Below are 18399 nucleotides of genomic sequence, written 5' to 3' on the forward strand. Positions count from 1 at the left end.
GTGTTTGCCAGGCTGGTCTCAAACTCCTGGCCTCAAGCCATCCACCCGCCTCAGCCTCCCAAAGTGCTGGGATTACAGTAGTGAGCCACCATGCCTGGCCTGAACCATGCAAGATTTCATTCCGTCTCCTGGTTAATGGCAGGTAATCCATAGAAGTCTGATTTATTTCTTTGATTAAAACTGGAAGGATATAAGATGCTAAGACAAAAGTTCATTTGTTGTGTTAGTGTCTCCTAGTTTATTCCACCCATGAGCAAAGTTATATTAGTAGCCTTGATAAAAATTTCTATCCCTGGTGGGTTTGGGATGCATATTCCTGTGAATGTACATTGCCATGGAAAAGTGACAAGGGGGCACTCACAATACTACCCCAAGAGAAATTCTTCATCTAAATTCAGTATCGGCAGAGGGTCATGCTGGCCAGGCAGCTGGCTTAGTATTTATGATACTGCACCTGCACAGTTCTTGGCTATCCTGGCATCCCCATAGTAGCCAGGAGCGCAACGTTCACACTTGAATCCGGTGGTGTTGCGTAAGCAATTCCTACACTGGCCAGTGACTTCATCACAATCTTCAAAGATCAGGTTGGGATCTGAATTTCCACTGCAGTCACATTTCTTACAGGTGCTTCCAATGAGTAAGGGGTTTCCATAGTAACCGGGAGCACATCTGAAGAGGAATATCACACATTTAAGTATTTAGCATCATAGTTTTTCTTCCTTTTAATTTTCTTTCCTACAAAGAAGAAAGATGTAGTGGATATTTGTTGATTGCCCTCCCAGAATTCATTTGCACTCTCTCTTCTTCTTCATAGGACCAGACTTCGTTTTTAAGGAACCACCCCTCCTCATTATGTTATAGATCATTTTGTTCACTTCATCTGTAGGCCATTCAGTTCAGCCAGGCTTCCAGCTATAGGATTGAACTGGTATATCCAGCCAGGGAACTGGTGTACACAAATGATATATGATGGGTGGGACCAGATATGCCAAAGGTACTGCAATGAGATGTATCTGTAGCGTACAGCTGGGAAATGTCCTAGCCACAATGTTAATAGCACCTCTATCGAGAAATATTGATCGGTCTAGTCACAATGCATTGTTTAAGTAACTAAGCTTGAGCCAGTCAGTGCCTGGTATTCTCCTGGCCAAAAGGGTTTGACTCAGGAGTGTAGCTTGGGCTCTCGTTTGAGGGTCATGGGGTGGCATTCTCTCCATCTTCAGGTGAAGGAAGAGGCAGCAGGTAGTACGCTTAGCTCCTGGCAGCAACTTGTAACTAAGAAAGCCAGCCTGGAGTCAAAGCAGGTGGCAGAGGTGAGAGTACCACAAATCAATGGAGTTGGAGCCCAGACTGCCATTCTTCTGGATATTTTAGATATGTGCACCTACAGAGGCCAGGTGCCTACCTGCATTTATTGTGTGGGCAGAGCCAGTGCCTATGGTCAGGCTGGCTGGGCCTTTGATGAGAGAGCCCAGCTGAGTTGGAGAATGGAGACTAAAATCCATCCAGCCTTTGCTTGCCTTGCCAAGCTGTGCACTCTAGGTGAGGCTGTCTCTGCCCAGAGGAAGAAATGCCTTTCCCTACTTTTCCCAAAGGTGCCCTGCAGGGCAGCAGAGGCCCTGCTGTCAGTGGTGGGCCTGTAGGCCCCACTTAAGGGAAGAGCTGTTACTAGGCTCAAGTTGATTGTTGCCAGCCTAGAGCCTTGAGAGGATGAAGGACTTATGTTGCCATATTTACTTCTGGAGAAAAAAGTGGAAATTTGGATGTTTATGTGAAATTGCAATTTTTAAAAGTTGATTCAAACCTTGTAAGAGTACTGTACAGGTCAAACTACATGCTTGTTGGCTGATTCTGCACTCTCTTTTGCTGTGGACTCTAAACTGGTGTGGAAGATGGGCCAACTGGAGCTGTAGACACTTTGAGAGTAGCTGGAAAGAACATGTGGTCACACCATAATGGGATTGAAGGTAGGGTAGAAAAGTTAGTTCTGATGCATGAGAGGGAAAAAGAAAGAGAACCAGCAAAGGGTTTTGAGCATGATGGAAGTGGTAGTGAAGGAAGCTGGTGCTGGCTTCAGCATGCAAGATGGACTGCAGGCTGGAGCAAAGGGATGGGGTGGGATGTAGAGGGCCTGGGCTGGGGTGTTGGCCTTGGGAGTGGAAAGGAAGGGAGAGCTTTCCAAGGAAATCCACAAGCCCTGGCCAGTAATAATAAAACACTACGTTTGTTTTAAAGGATTCCCTTTAAAGTTAGGGAATCATGATTCAGAACATTTGAAAAACAGATAAATAAAAAAAATCACATCTGTAATCCCAGGACCCTAAAAAAGTCACTGTCAACATTTTGTGTATGTTCCTTCAGCCTCTGTTCCCATGTCTCAGTTTCTTGGTGTAGTTGTAGTGATAGTATATGGTCAGTCTTTAAAAATCTTTACCTGCATCGAATCTCATAGCTTCATCTATGTGAGTTTATTTAGTTACTACAGACACCCTGGGAGGGAGGCCACACAGGCCTGGCATTCTGGGAGGCTACTTCAGTTTTCCAGGGTCACATAGCTGGAAAGTCACAGTGCAAGGTCCAAACCTTCTGACCCTGGAGTTCTTTCTTTTGCTCCACCCTGGACCACACTGCTGCTGCTGTAAATCAATGAGTGGATTCATCCAACACAAGGACAATTCATGTCCATTTTATGTAAGGCATAGAGGGAGACAGGATGAAGAAAAACACATAGCCCATGCTCTGAAAGAACAGGAAATAAATTAAACATAATGATACAGAATATGAACTCTAGAAATCTGGTCTATGAAAAAGATGGGGATGAATGTAAATTCTATACAACCCACAAAGAGACACCCCAAGAGGAATATTTCAATAAGTGTTGTTATTCACACTTTCTCGTGTCTTTGCACCTCAGACTTATAGGCCTGCAGGTCCCTAAGCCAGCATAAATTATTCCTCTATGGAACGTGTGGCTGGATTGAATTTCTGGCCTTTGCTGCAGTTCACCAAACAGAAAATATTAGGCTCTTGGGCTGACTGAAATGAGACTCAGATCTACCAGCTCAATGTGTGGCTGGGAATATTAAGGTCTGGGAGTGAAGGGGCTGCCCAAGCTCATAGAGGTGAGATGCCAATAACTTTCTTTCCATTTAATTCCACTGCATTCGCTCTCCATAGGAGGTCCCCTGGTCTTTTACATGAGAAAACTCAAATTTTCTATTCTGTAGGTTGGAATCTCAATCACAGTGGAAACCTACTTTGAGTTACTCTGAGTAACTCAAGAACATCTTCTGGTGGTAGGTTTAGAAGAAACTCTGAAGTTGTAGTCAAAACTCTGGACCCTATGGATTTAACAAAATGAGCATACAAAAGTTTACTTATGATAGTCCCTGACAAACCCCTACTTTTATAGATAAGAAAGCTAGAAGGCAGAGAAGTTAAATGACTTGTTCATTGCTGCATAGCTCAAACCTCTGTGGGACTCCAGGCTTAATGTTCTTTCCACTCCAGCAGTCTAGCATTAAAGAATGAACTAATTAATAAATTAATGATTATAAAAGTGCCCAAGCCTGCCCTCAAAGAACTAACAACAAAGACAGAAAAGCACCAGTATTTGAGTTTAGAGTTAGCATTGGTGCCCAGTAGCCTCGTCCTATTTTTTCTTCCATAATCTCATTTCTAGTCTATTAATGACTTGATCCATCCAAGGAAAATAGAACTGATAAGTTTATAGCTCAAATGAAAGGATTGTGGCATATGAACTTTGTCATTTTGGTTAGTGATTATATTATTTGGGCAAAATGGAAAACCAAAAGATATGATGCTTAGAAAAAAAGATTATTTTGACCAAAAACTGTTTCAGGAATGCTTGAAGCTCCCCCTGCTCTACCCGCCTTTTCTCTTTCTCTTTCTCTTCTGCTCCTCCTCCCAGGGCTATACAGCTGGCACTGAAAGTCTTTATCAAGAGTGCCCAAACTCCTGGGCTAGGTGGCTCAGAAACCTTTCTGGGAGGGATGTCACTCTGTAGCTGTCCTTGGGATTAAATAAAATGACATAAAAAAAAGAACTTGTTGCAAAGTAGGTGCCATATAAATGCTCTCCACTTCTTTATGAAAGACTGAGAAATAAGGCTAGGAAAACGTATGTAACCTATTCAGGGTCACAGGACAAGAATTCAGGAGTTGAGCAAGCTAGAGAGTATGGAATCATAAGAACTCTATGCAAATAACAGGGTCTATGTGTGAAAAACTTGATGTCTTCAGAGAGAATTAGACTAAATCCCCACATCACAGTAATCCTCAATAAACATTAGCTTTCTCTTGTTCTTCTTCCTTATTTTTCTTTTCCATTATCAAGGCCATCATTGAAATCATTATGATTATCATCTTCATCTCTGATGATACTGTGTTCTGCCTTTTCTGTTAGGGGTTTAAGTCACTTTGGATTTGCTTTAATTTGCCCCATTCTTTTCTTCTGATCCTTAAGCAACAAGATTCACATGATCAATCATCATGTAGTCTTAGCATGTTTCTCACTCCACCACCAAATTTAATGCATGAAAGTATACTATTAAAGCTGCTGTGGGAGGCAGTGTGGAATACTGAGGCATTGAGATTATATGACTGAAATTGGTATTGAACGCTGAGGGTCCTGGGTTTTAGTTTTGGATTTATTGCTAACCCAATTGTGTGATGTTAGATTAAGTCACTTCATGGCTCAGAGTCTCAGGTTCCTCATCTTACTTTTTAAATGAACTAAGTACACACACACACACACACACACACACACTACACACACTGCTATATATTATATATTTGGGGGCGGGCGAAGGTGGTCAGTCCTGAACAAGGATTTTTTTCCCTTTTATTTTTTACTTGACATGTAATGATACAAGTTTATGGGATATAGAGTGATATTCTCATACATGTATACCATGTATAATGACCAAATCAAGGTAATTAATATCTCATCACCTAGAACATTTATCATTTCTGTGTATTGTGAACATTCAGAATCCTCTTCTCTAGCTTTTTGAAAACAGAAACTAAATTATTAACTATATTCACCCTAGAATGCTGTAGAAAACTACAAATTACTTCTCCCATCTAGCTGTAAGTTTGTGTCCGTTAACCAGCATTTCCCTATCCTTCTCCCCATCACTTACCACCTGCCACCTTTCCCAGCCTCTAATAATCAGAATTATTCTCTCTACTTCTATGAGCTCAATTTCTTTTAGCTCCCTCATATGTGGGAGAACATGCGGGATAAAAAATGTGGGCTGCTTCACGATTTTGCACGTCATCCTAACAGAGGCCATGCTAATCTTCTCTAGGTTGTTCCAATTTTAGTATATATGCTGCCCAAGAGAGCACCTCATGCTCAAAATGTTCTTAAGTTGTTCCTACTGGGATGAGAATGAGAACTGCAAAACTCTACAAGGCTTGTGCATTTTACAATTATTTGCATCAGAAGACAACTTCCATTTGCAATCTCTATTCAGCCAGACTCAGTCAACTCTGGGTCACCCTTTCCATTTTCCTGGAATGGGGTGGGAGGTTGGGGGTAAAACAGGGCAAGGAATGACTGACTCCTGTCACTACATAGTACCTTTTTTAAAGGAACATGAAAAGTGTTGTTGCTATTTCTTATTGAGAAAAAATATTTTTACTTAAATAAAAACAACTGAGGCCTTCAACATGCCAGATACTGTGCTGGGGGAAGAATAGACAGAGGAGGGATAAGGGATATGATGCTGTGTCTGTCAAGCAGCTCATAGTTTCACAGACAGATAAAGAAGCCATTGTGTGATTTTGAGCAGGTGACTTAAATTATGTCGCATCTCTTCCTCTGTCAATAAGAATGAAAATGGTATCCCATAAGATTTTTGGGGCTCTTTTGAGGCTTAAATCATTGTCTGTAAAGTTTTTACAACAGTGCCTGACATACCACCCAGTAAGTAATTAATAAATGTTACTATTTTTATCATCATGATCATGGTCTAAATACAATACAATATGGAAAGCTTGCCAGCTGATCTGGTGGATTTGGTGAGTAGCATGTCCAACATGGGGAGTTTAAAGTGTGAGGTGGGAGAAGGTCTTTAGGGAGGAAAGACAGGTAGGGCCCAGAGCAGGCCAATATTCATGGACCTAATTGTTAAGACAAGGCAGGTGGGCGTGTTTGAGCTGTTTTTTTACACAGTAGTGTAAGAGGTAGAGTAAGTAAAACATGTTTTATGTTTTAGACCAATGTTTCGCGAATTTGCATGTAACATGGATCCTTTCAAAAGGAAAAGCATTTTCATATAATACCCCTTCCAGTGTTAGCTTAAATTATCTTTAAATATTTCGAACATGAAGCTAGGCAGAAACTCCTTATGTCTATGGTTTTTACATGTCTTGAAAACCAAAATAAATTTGCAAATACAACACAAATAAAACTATGAAACTAATCAATTTCAGATTCACATTAATTCAATAATTGATGTTGTCTTATAACCAAATGTCCACTTGCAAAATGATGTGGTAGAGACTGCCCGCGTTCAGCATGCAAATCCAGCCATGTGCCATGTGACGACTCATGTCTCTCACCAATTTTCATTTTGGAATCTTTAGTTTTACAGTTTGCCTTGATGTCATGCCACTTGACCTCCAATTGTCTGTAACGTGTCATTGACAGACTGTCACCTCTGTTATTTTCTCCTAGCACTGAGGGAGATCTCTTATTATAATGTGACACAGCAGAAAGTCCAGAACATGTTTCAATGAATGTTTTCCTTAAAGTTATTACTAAAATTAAACATAAAATTAGGAAAATATTCACTGAGAACTCCAAACCTTCATTTCCGAGGACAACCAAGGTTCTTAGGTCATGGTTTGAGAAATACTTCCCTAGTATGAGAGTGTGGTATTGAAGGTCAAGGTAGAGCGGTAGTTCACAAAGCAGTGAGAGTCCCAGTGCATGAGAATCCAATGGGAAGTCAAAATACAGGTCCTGGGCCTCAGCCCTGGATATTCTTTTTCAGTGGGTGGTGAAGGGGAGCTGGGGAGGGCTGAGGAATCCAAAGTTTTCCTGGAGACAGTTGGACACAGATTTTAAAACCACCACTTGACTCAATGATCTCTAAAGTGCAAAAAGACCTAGCATGTTCTTGGTTTGGACTAATTATTACCTTTGTTTAAAATAGATATCCATGCAAATCAGCTGCATATTTAGAAAAGCTCTTTTGGAGAGGTTCAAGTTCACAAATACATTGAAAACACAGATTAGGCGAAGGTTAACTCAGGCAACTTAAGAGCTTGGCTGTTCAAGCAGAAACCCTCCTCTTATTCCCAGGGTCAAACAAATCAAAAGCAGCAAAGACCACCACCATTTGGAAGACGTAGCCCTTCTGGCTCAGTTTCCTCATCTGCAAGATTACAAAATACAACCTTCTCTAAGGTGGCTGTGAAGATGACAGATGAAGAATGTAAAGCAACAAGGACATAAGTGATCATTAATCAGTGGCACTATTTAGCTCAGAGCCATAATTTCTAGCTAAGGAAACAGACTCAGGGAAATGAGCCAATGTGTCCCAGGAACACATTCGGCAGTGGCAGAAGTTAGACAATGACCACCATGAATCATACTGTAACCTGTTAATTCTTATTGAGCATTTATTCAGTGCCAGGTCCCACACTAAAAACTTTGCAGTATTATCTCATAACAGTTTCATGAGATGGGTAACTTTATTTTCTCCATTCTATACAAGTGGAAATTGGCACTTGGAGAGGTCAAAGAACTTGCCCAAGTGGGTCACAAAGTGGTGGAGCTGAGATTCACACTCAGCCAGGCTGATGCTCAAATCTCTTCTTTTCAACACTCTACTTTCACTTCTCAAACTAGTGCTGTTGTCTGGAGCCTACCACTCCAGCAGCAGATCTGACCCAGCCTTACTGGGTAATGGCAGAGCTCATGAGCATCCTATGTGGGCTGAGGCATTTATCATCTGTAATTCCTTGTCAGAGGTGGGTGTGCTGTCCTGTTGAGGGTTTGGGATGACAGAACCCTTCTCTGCACCCCTGTGTGATTTTACAGGACTGTGCCCTTAGGGTCCAGGTGATTTCACTTCTTGGAGCTTTGCATTTGGTCACCAGGGCTCTATCTAAGGCCATTAACTCTCCCCATGGGGGCCATCAAACACCCATTAGCAATACTGCTTAGTCATTATCAAACTAAATTGAAGTTAACCTCAGACACTGAGGAGAAAAAGCTCCATCCTGGCTGATTAACAACCGCCGCAGACCTCCAGTGAGCCAGAAAATAAGTAAATCAGGTGCCTCCTATTCCTGTGTCTCCAAGTAAGGAAATACATGATAAGTGTGTCACAAATTTTAATCAACCCAATGTAATCCATCATCTCTGTCAGTCCCTCCTAATAGATGAAATTCATGTGGACCCTAAGCTCACTTTCCCTCTTATGGCAATAAATAAATAAATTAAAAAAATCCACAACCCTTTAGTGAAATAATTATCTACATTTTGCATATTTAATAATCATAATAACGATGCCTTCCAAGTGCAAAGATTTTTCTCTGTATCACAGATACTGTGGCATTTTTTTTTTTCAGTTTCAGCCCACTTTTCTTTTTTTTTTTTTTGAGACAGAGTCTCGCTCTGTTGCCCAGGCTGGAGTGCAGTGGCGCAATCTCGGCTCACTGCAAGCTCCGCCTCCCGGGTTCACGCCATTCTCCTGCCTCAGCCTCTCAAGTAGCTGGGACTACAGGCGCCCGCCACCACGCCCGGCTAATTTTTTTGTATTTTTAGTAGAGACGGGGTTTCACTGTGGTCTCGACCTCCTGACCTCGTGATCCGCCCGCCTCGGCCTCCCAAAGTGCTGGGATTACAAGCGTGAGCCACCGCGCCCGGCCTCAGCCCACTTTTTGAGAGATTTAGGGTGTTTTCTTTGGAAGTGAGATTGCTTATAACTTAAAGTTTACATTTTAAGCCCAGGTTGAGTTTGTGAGCCTGTCTGTGCTGTTGAGGGCCTGCAAATGAGTGACTGGGTGCTTGACTAATTCTGCTTGGCTCTTCCTTCTCTGCCTCTAGGGCACTACACATCATTTAGCGCCTAAACACAATGGTGAGGCCAATGCTAATGGCATTTCTGTTAAAAACAAGAAAACTTGTCTGAGAGACTCTTTTAGCAAAAGCCATTTTATCTTACAACACTGTGAGCAGCTGGCAGGTGGAGGGAATGGGAAATATCTTACCAGGAGTCATTCAGTGGAAAGCCTCTGGTGCCCTGTGGAGAAGGCCTTTCTTATGTGAGCAAAGCCCAGAGCAGTTTAGAAAAGAGAGAAAAGAGTGTCATGTGCTTTTCAAAAGAAGACATTTATGCGGCCAACAAACATGAAAAAAGCTCATCATCACTGGTCATTAGAGAAATGCAAATCAAAATCACAATGAGATACCATCTCACACTAGTTAGAATGGCAATCATTAAAAAGTCAGGTAACAACAGATGCTGGAGAGGATGTGGAGAAATAGGAATGCTTTTACACTGTTAGTGGGAGTATAAATTAATTCAACCATTGTGGAAGACAGTGTGGTGATTCCTCAAGGATCTAGAACCAGAATTGCCATTTGACCCAGCAATCCCATTACTGGGTATATACCCAAAGGATTATAAATCATTCTACTGTAAAGACACATGCACACGTATGTTTATTGCAGCACTATTCACAATAGCAAAGACTTGGAACCAACCCAAATGCCCATCAATGATAGACTGGATAAAGAAAATGTGGCACATATACACCATGGAATACTATGCAGTCATAAAAAAGGATGAGTTTATATCCTTTGCAGGGACATGGATGAAGCTGGAAACCATCATTCTCAACAAACTAACACAGGAACAGAAAACCAAACACCACATGTTCTCACTTATAAGTGGGAGTTGAACAATGAGAACACATGGGCACAGGGAGGGTAACATCACATACCAGGGCTTGTCGGGGGTAAGGGGCAAGGGGAAGGGATAGCATTAGGAGAAATATCTAATGTGGATGACGGGTTGATGGGTGCAGCAAACTGCCATGGCACATGTATACCTATATAACAAACCTGCACGTTCTGCACATGTATCCCAGAACTTAAAATATAATGGAAAAAAAGAAAAGAGTGTCATATGTAAATACCAGCCAGGGATCCAGAAAACCCAAACTCCTGTGTAATTTGCTTACTTTTTAGTATGGTATAAAGCTGGTATAAAGAACGGGCGAAATAATAGCTTTGTGGGTTGTTTTTTTTCTAATTTATTGCTCTATTGACAAAAGGTGATTCACATTTTATTTACTGAGGAAACCTCACTCTTTTTTGGGGAACATTAATTTTAGTATTATTTCTCAATGATGGAGAGAGAAAAGAGTACTATCAAAACCATCTAGAGAATCTTTTCAAAATACACATTCTCAATTTCCTTTTTCCCTGTGTGCTTATCCTGAGATGCGGCCCTGGCCTGAAGCCCTAGGAAGCATATTGTTATTTGCTGTATCTGGGGGATGGGATTTGGGAAAAGCTTCCCTAAGCGATTTTGAAATGTGGTCGGTCCCTCAACCACTCTTAAGCATCTCCTTCAGGACCCACTGAATGGGAGTATGGCAGAGCTGTTGAGTGTGAGAAACAGAAAGCTTCCTTTGACCTACACAGAAAATAGAGAATTTTATTGGCTTACCTTTCACAGTTAGGTCCAGCATAATTTTCATTACAAATGCACTGAACAGCTCCATTTTTCCTATAGCAGGATTCTGCAAAACTAAAATTGGAAGCAAATATTAAAAGTCAATTCCATACATCACTGAAGAGACTGTCTTAACTTTTTATCAGATTACCTCTGTGTTGGTCCCATTAAAGTTCTAATGGGTGCAATCATTTTCTTTATTTAAACTTGTACACATTTACCTTGCAGGCCCCAAAAGAAAACGCCACTCGTTGGTGGGACCATTTTCCAGGTCCTATATATATATTTCAAGCACTAGTCCAAAACATGTGTTCCAAAGCTGGAAATAAAATAATCAAATTCTACTTGCAATTTTGGATTTATAGGAGAATCCTTTTATTTCCATCACTGTCTATGTAGTCATTTAAAAGATTTAAAAGTTTCCCCTTTTTTTCTGCACTAGAACTTGTCCAGTTTTAAAGGGAAAGAATGAGTTCTATACTACATAATCTCCACAGAATTTTAATTTCTTTCATGTGTACTTTAAATATTGGAAATAAGGTGCTGAGACTGGCTGAGTTGATGAAAGTCACAGTCAAGTACTGCAGCAAAACATAGGACGCACCATAAAAGGATTTTATCCCATGGAACCCTCTCTCTTTCTTCTTCTTCCTTTTTTTAAAGATAATAAAAATTAGGACACAGAACAAAAAAGTAGTAAAAATGTTGGTTTAGTGGAATAGATAAGTCTTCTCATTATTAAGGCAAGGGAAATGGGGTTATGGTCTCCACGTGTTTGGAAAATTCTTCATAGACACATGAATTGTGTGGGGCATAGGGGTATGTGTGCGTGTGTATGTAAAATTTTAAGGACTTTTAAATTAGCTTTGGCTTTGGTACTGTACAACCAATAAAGTGTAACCCGCTCCTCTCTTGTTCCTTTATGTATCAGCATTTCTTACCCTAATGGTGTTTGGAGGAAAGCAAATAGATGTGTTTATTTGTTTGAAGACACTTAAAAAATCAGTCAGAAAACAGTATGTGCTTCTCAGTGAAAGCCAACACCCACAATTTATTTTCTCTAACAGTTGGATAAAAACATTCCAACCAAATTACATTTCTTTGGCCTTTTACCCTTTATTTTGCTTGTTCTGATTTCTTAGCCTACTTAAAGAACCAGTTAAGAGTCCAGAACAGGAACCCCCGCTTCCATCTTTCTTTGAAGGTGTTCCACCCAGCAGCCCGCCCACGCTTGAAGGATGCAACATCTGCTAGGGGCATCTGGAGTCATCCGCCTGTAGCTGGTGTCCTGCTGTTTCAAACAGATGACCTTTCCTTAATTGGAGTGATTTGCATAGCTACTGGTAGAGATGGAGGACGTCTGGCCAACCCCCAAATAAATATATGAACATTATGCAAATGGTCCCTGGGAACAACTGCATGACCACTGGTCTCTGTGGTGAAGGCAGACTCAGCGGCAGGGCCAGACCTCAAGGGTTCATTTTTGTTTCTCATTAGCATTAACTGTTTATGTTTTGTCTGATTTTGGCTAGGGAAGTGAAAACACTGCATCTCTCTCAGCCCACTGTAACCACTGTGGTGCCCATTTCAAGTGGAAGGGTGCCTTTTGCTCTTAGAAAATCCTTAGGAACTTAGAGAAAAATAGACTTGGCCCTTTGTTTGCTTAACCTCCTCAAGCATTATTTCCTTGCTTTCTTGTAACTGGAAATCCAAATCCTGCGTCTGTGGGCTCAGCTTCATCAATGTTTCAAAATGTAATTCAGAGTCTAAACTAGAGGCCTTTCTGAAAAGTCCTGGAACTTTCCTTTTTATAGAAAGTAGCAATATGAATTTCTTAAAAAGCTGAAAGAGGCAATGGGCATTTGATTTTTGATAAGATATTTGATTAGTATTTGAGATTAGCTAACTAAGTTAATAATAAGTCCAGATCAAAGGTTAGAACTTTTTAGGACCCAAGAAAATTTGTTCTGTTCCATGACCACAGACGAACCCCTCCTCTCCTTTTTTGCAGCCAATTTCCCCAGCAAGAGATTCAAGAAGTAGAGCTGTTGTCACTACAGAGAAAAATCTGTAAAATCCCTTGGTCTCTCACACCCTTACCAATTCCTCCCTATTCCTACATGATATTTACTTATAGGTGACACACTTTTGATTTCATTTTCAGTAGGTTTTTCAACCTCGAATCTGTACTATTAGAGACTTGAGTTTTCATATCTGTGAATATGTACCTAAATTTAGAGCACATTCTCTAAGTCCCTTCAGTGCTCCTTTGAACCGTGGATCCACTTACACAGAGAAAAAACATGGGCAGACATGGTGCCTTGATGCCTTTGGAAACTGTTTCCTCTTTCAGGAAAGGAGACTCATTCCACATTTGGCAACTTTTGACTTCATTTCTTAAGCAGTTAACAGCATTCAGAAACGCTTCTTGCTCAACTAACATACCGGGTAATGTGATTCAAAAGGTAAAGGGTCATTTGCTCTAGGAGTTTCAAAACACTGCTGTATTTTGACCTATCTTAATAAAGGTGAGACTTTTTGACTGTTTTATTCACTGCTGTGTCACCAGTGACTAGTGCATGACTGGCATATAATAAGTACTGACTACCAGTTTTTATACCAGTGTATAATAAGTGCTCAATAAATATCTGATTGCATGTAGACAAGGCTTCTCAGTCCATAGGGAATGATGTTCTAAAGGTCTCATTTCCCAAGACCAGATAATTTAGATAAAGAAAGTCTTGTCACGCAAATAGGGTGAAAAGTGCAAAAGTGGAACAACGTAATTAGAAAGAACCATCTGAGATTGCCTGCCTAATTCATCTGCTACTGTCTAAAAAAAACTGCAGCTTGATGCTTATAAACTTTTTCTGAGCAGATGAGGCTACACAACATCTTTGTGAGAGAATGAGTGAAACCAGCTATGAGGAAGTTGGAGGTAATATATTTAACAATATATACCATGGCAAGAGAACAGTGCTAGATATCTCACCAGATGTGATTAAGACTAATGCTTGAGAGCAGAATATTAATGAACAATGAAAAAGTATACCAAGACAGAGTGAAGGGAGCTCATAAATCAGGACATACTTGAGTGAAAATAACAGAACAGTTAAATGTTTGCGTTTTCTACCCTCACTGTGAGTACCATCCATTTTGCACACGTTATTAATACTATCAGACATGAAAAATTACAGACCAAGGTCTGAGGCAGTTTAACAGTTTCTAAAGAAGGGTGGGGCTGAAAAATGTCTGACTACTCTGACTGTTAGACTTGTCATAGTATTTGAATACATCACAAGCTATTAGGTGAAATGTTAGTTGATACTGGTGTTCAGTTAAGGAAAAAACTTCGGGGGAATCTGATTGCCATCTCTCTTTTTCTTTTCTGTTTATCAGTAAGTGTGTGAGTATGAGTGAGTGTGTGTGTGTAGTAAGCATTCAGATTTTTAAAAGTCATTTTATGTGTATCATTTAATCTTTAAAACAGCTATCAATTACATAAATATTACATTCAAACACTTAGAACAGTGCCAGGCATGGAGTAAGAAAAATCTAAGTATTAGAAAAATTACAGCAGTATGTGTTCAGTAAAGGCAACATCTACCTTATGCCTTAGGGTACCAACCCAAATCCTCCACACGTACTATCCTAGTCCAGTCCTCACAACTCTATGATGCAGATCCTTACTTCCTAGTTTTATTTACTGTACTAAGAGAAAATCTGAAATACCGGGCTGGTAAATGAATCAAGGAGTAGAGCCAAGATCTGCACCCAGGCTTCTTGACTTCAAATCCCATGGAAAGTGAGATCTAGGGAGAAAGTAACTTGTCTGAGATCACACAGGTATTATGTGTCAAAATATGAATATGAATCTAGATTGGCTACTCTTTCCACTTGCGGCATAATAAAAAAAACAGTATTTAGCCTTTGGTTCCTGGCACAGAACTCTTGTAATTCTTGGAATTTCCTGAGGGAAAAGACTGTCTTTTGTTACTCATGACAGGCACCTTTCAACCATATCTGAGTTTATGCTAATGATGTCACTCACGGTGGACCCCTAGATACCTTCAGAGTGGGAGCCTGTGACCAGAGGCACCACCGAGGAACCAAACATGTAATTGGACGTTGGGAAATTCTTTTTTTTTTTTTTTTTTGAGATGGCGTCTGGCCCTGTCGCCCAGGCTGGAGTGCAGTGTCGCCATCTCAGCTCACTGCAAGCTCCGCCTCCCGGGTTCACGGCATTCTCCTGCCTCAGCCTCCCGAGTAGCTGGGACTACAGGCGCCCGCGACCACGCCCGGCTGATTTTTTTGTATTTTTAGTAGAGACGGGGTTTCACCGTGTTAGCCAGGATGGTCTCGATCTCCTGACCTCGTGATCCACCCACCTCGGCCTCCCAAAGTGCTGGGATTACAGGCGTGAGCCACCGCGTCCGGCCGGACGTTGGGAATTTCAACCCTCCCCACCCCCAACCTCTAGGGAGGAGAGGCTGGAGATTGAGTTCAGTTACCAATGGCCAATGATTTGACCAATCATATCTATGACATGAAACTTTGATAAAAACTCCTGAGCAACAAGGCTTGGGGGGGCTTCCAATTGGTGACACGTGGAGGTGCTGAGAGAGTAGTGCTCCAGCAGAGAGCCTGGAGTCTCTGCACGTGCTCCTTCTTCACTCCCACCTCTCCATATCCTGCTCTATGCATCACTTCCACGTAGCTCTTTTGGAGTTGTAACCTTTATAACAAACTGACAGTTATAAGCATAGCACTTTTCTAAACTCTGTCAGTCATCTTAATGAATTGTCAAACCTGAGGAGGAGAGGTTGAGGGATCCTTCTCAAATTTACAGTCTTCTGGGAAGAAGTGTGACTAGCCTGGGGACCCCATTTTTGGCTGGCATTTGTAGTGGGGGCAGTCTTGTGGAATTGATCTCTTAATCTATTGGATCTGCGCTGACTGTGGAAACTTAGTGTCAGAACCGAATTGATTGTAGGACACCCAGTTGGTGTCAGAGAATTGGTTATTTGGAAAACCATGTATCACTATACCTGTTAAATTCCATATTCTGTCATTTTAAAGAGAATAAAATGGCTAGTGATGACTTAATTACTGGATTTATACATATTCCATTATTTCCATTAAAATGTATGTCCCTTTCCTTCAACTTCTCACTCAGGTCAAAACATAGCCAGAAAGTGCTCCTGTAAATCTCTGTGAGCTGATTGGCCTAAAGCATGCATTCTGATGATCTGTGTTCTAATCCTGACTGAAAAGCCACATGTAGGGAAATGTTTCCTTTGTGAAAGTCAGAAGAGGCAATACTACTGAAAATATGATATTGAGTCTGTTGGCATTACCAGTTGTGATCACTCTAGGTCAAGAGAGAGTCAAGAAAAGATGAGACTATCCTTGCTTATAAAACTTAGAAGACTTTATTGACCTCATGATGCACCCCAATATTTTGGGAACAGAGTCATCATCTATATTGTAAGTGCTTAAGCATTCCAGGTGGTGTATTTAGACTAGAAACCTTTTCTATATCTTTTCCAGTCTCATCTCAATATGAGGTTTTGCCTGTGGAGAAACCTCAGAACTCTGGGATAAGGCAAAACAAAACAAAACAAAACAATACATAGACTGATCATTAGAAGAGACCATCCTCCTTTAGGACTTACTTGGCCAAGTGGGGCAGAGGACAGGGGCATGGCTGGCAGAATTGGGGTGCTCCCCTGATGGAATCTCCGATATAACCATCCAGACACTTTTCACAGTGCTCTCCTGTTGTGTTCCGCTGGCAGTGCTATGAGACAAAAGACAAGAAGATTGGCAAGGATGCAAAAGAAATTTTAGAGACAGCACATCTAAGCATCATGCAATACTTTTTCAAGTAAAAGGGACGTTAGGTCAGACAGCACAGACAGTGTGTGGCAGTACTGATTAGCATGAGGAGTCACACTGGCCCCAGTCAATGCCAGAAAGTGTGGATAATTGGTGAATGAATTTTTCCTGGGCTTTTATGTGTGTGTGCTAGTAGACTGGGGACTCTAGAGTTTGTGTGCAGAGGAGATTATTCATCAGTTACTCATTTCAATTCAGAGTGATAATCAGAATGATCAAACCCTGGATGTTCCAGAAATATCAGCTTATTGATTTGGAATGAATATGAAATGAGAAACCAACCAACCAACCAACCAACCAACCAACCAACCAACCAAATAACATCCCTCTGGTACTTATCCATGACAATGGGAACAATAAGGATTTATGGTCTTGGAAGGATAAAATGTGTCAGACTGTAGTATAAATGGAGTAGAAGGTGGATAAAGAGCATTCTGCTCATGGGTTGGTATCTTGGATAGTGACATACAAGAAACAGTAAGGAAGTTTTTTTTGCATGATTTTTCCACTTGTAGTAAGGATTATAGGAGTAAAAGCACAAAGCACGCTGACCCTTCTGTCTGGAATGCCATTCATCATTCAAGATCACAGTAGGCTGCAAAATCTCTTGAAAGTACATCCTAATTCTCCCTTTCAGGATCCTTCCTTCTTTTCCACTACCTATATTGTAGTGCTACTATCTATTCTCAGCCTCATCACCCCTCCCCAACTCTGTGTCTTTCAGCACTGTATTGCCATTAACTCGAATGGAGTAGGCACTCAGTAACTGTCAAACTGATGGATTAATTTCTATAAGGGGCAGTGAGCTAACACACAAACAGCTTTCTTCTATGGAATTATACTAGATGGTACAAGCCAAAGCCATTAGCTCTATTTTTTTCATCTTTACATTCATCAGAGTGTATAAAGGTTGAATTGGGGTTGCAGTGAAAAATTATACTGTTAGAATTAGAATGCCATTGAAGAAGCACCCTCCTATTTGAGCAATTGCCTTAGTCACACCGATGCATAAGAGCTTCAACAGAACAACTTTTTTAAAACAGCGGAGGAGCCTTGGGAAAGCAAGATTGAGTAGCAGCAGGCTGAACTCTGAGTTCCTTATTTTGGCCCTTATGCTTTATTTGAGGTTCAGAATAAAAGAATAGCAAGGCCCTGTTCTAAACATTTTATATAGATTAACTGACTTAATTCTCACAACAATCCTGAAGTAGGTTCCTATTTCCTCTGCCACCTCCCCCCAGCCCCCACCCCTGCCATTTTACATCTGAAGAGATGGAGGCGCAGAGAGATTAAGTAAATTGCCCAAGGTCACACAGATAGTAGGTGTCAAAAGTTAGATTCAAATTCAGGAAATCTGGCTCCAGAAGTGAACTTGTTAGTTTCCATATTATACTGCTTCTCCAGTATTGCTGAAGAAAAGGCTTAACAAACAGTAGTAAAATGAATGCATTAGAAGGCATCAGTGTTACTAACACTTTGAGCTTCAATTGAAATATAATATTAATACATTAGTCAAAGGGGAAGAATCTTAATAAGGGCAACTAGCTATCCCGGTTGAATGTTCTTCAGGCATTTGATCAGCCATTAGGTATGAGTAATCTTTAGTACTGATTAAAATTATGTCTGCAGAATAGAATTTAGGGGCTAGTTCAGATTGCCTGACAGATCAATGAGAAACTCTGAAAAATAAAGTATGATACACAGACAACAGGATGTTAACATATTTCCCTTACAGTTCTTAATACTGTGTCTTGTGCTAAGTCAGCCTTCAGAAATAT

At 40.8% G+C, this 18399-nt stretch overlaps 1 protein-coding gene and 1 non-coding gene across 2 annotated transcripts in view; both read right to left on the reverse strand.

Moving 5' to 3' along the window:
- LAMA4 (laminin subunit alpha 4) overlaps positions 1-18399 on the reverse strand; it is a 148782-nt gene that overhangs the window by 82674 nt on the left and 47709 nt on the right. The window contains exons 4-6 of the mRNA XM_012506019.2: positions 16399-16523; positions 10718-10798; positions 455-669 (exon numbers count right to left, since the gene is read on the reverse strand). Coding sequence (XP_012361473.2) covers positions 455-669; positions 10718-10798; positions 16399-16523 — 421 coding nt within the window. The remainder of the gene's footprint in view (positions 1-454; positions 670-10717; positions 10799-16398; positions 16524-18399) is intronic.
- LOC115834522 lies at positions 5268-5372 on the reverse strand. The gene has a single exon (XR_004029469.1). It is a non-coding gene; the product is annotated as a U6 spliceosomal RNA (small nuclear RNA).

The sequence above is a fragment of the Nomascus leucogenys genome, chromosome 3 (genome assembly GCF_006542625.1).
Source record: "Nomascus leucogenys isolate Asia chromosome 3, Asia_NLE_v1, whole genome shotgun sequence".
NCBI lineage: Eukaryota > Metazoa > Chordata > Mammalia > Primates > Hylobatidae > Nomascus > Nomascus leucogenys.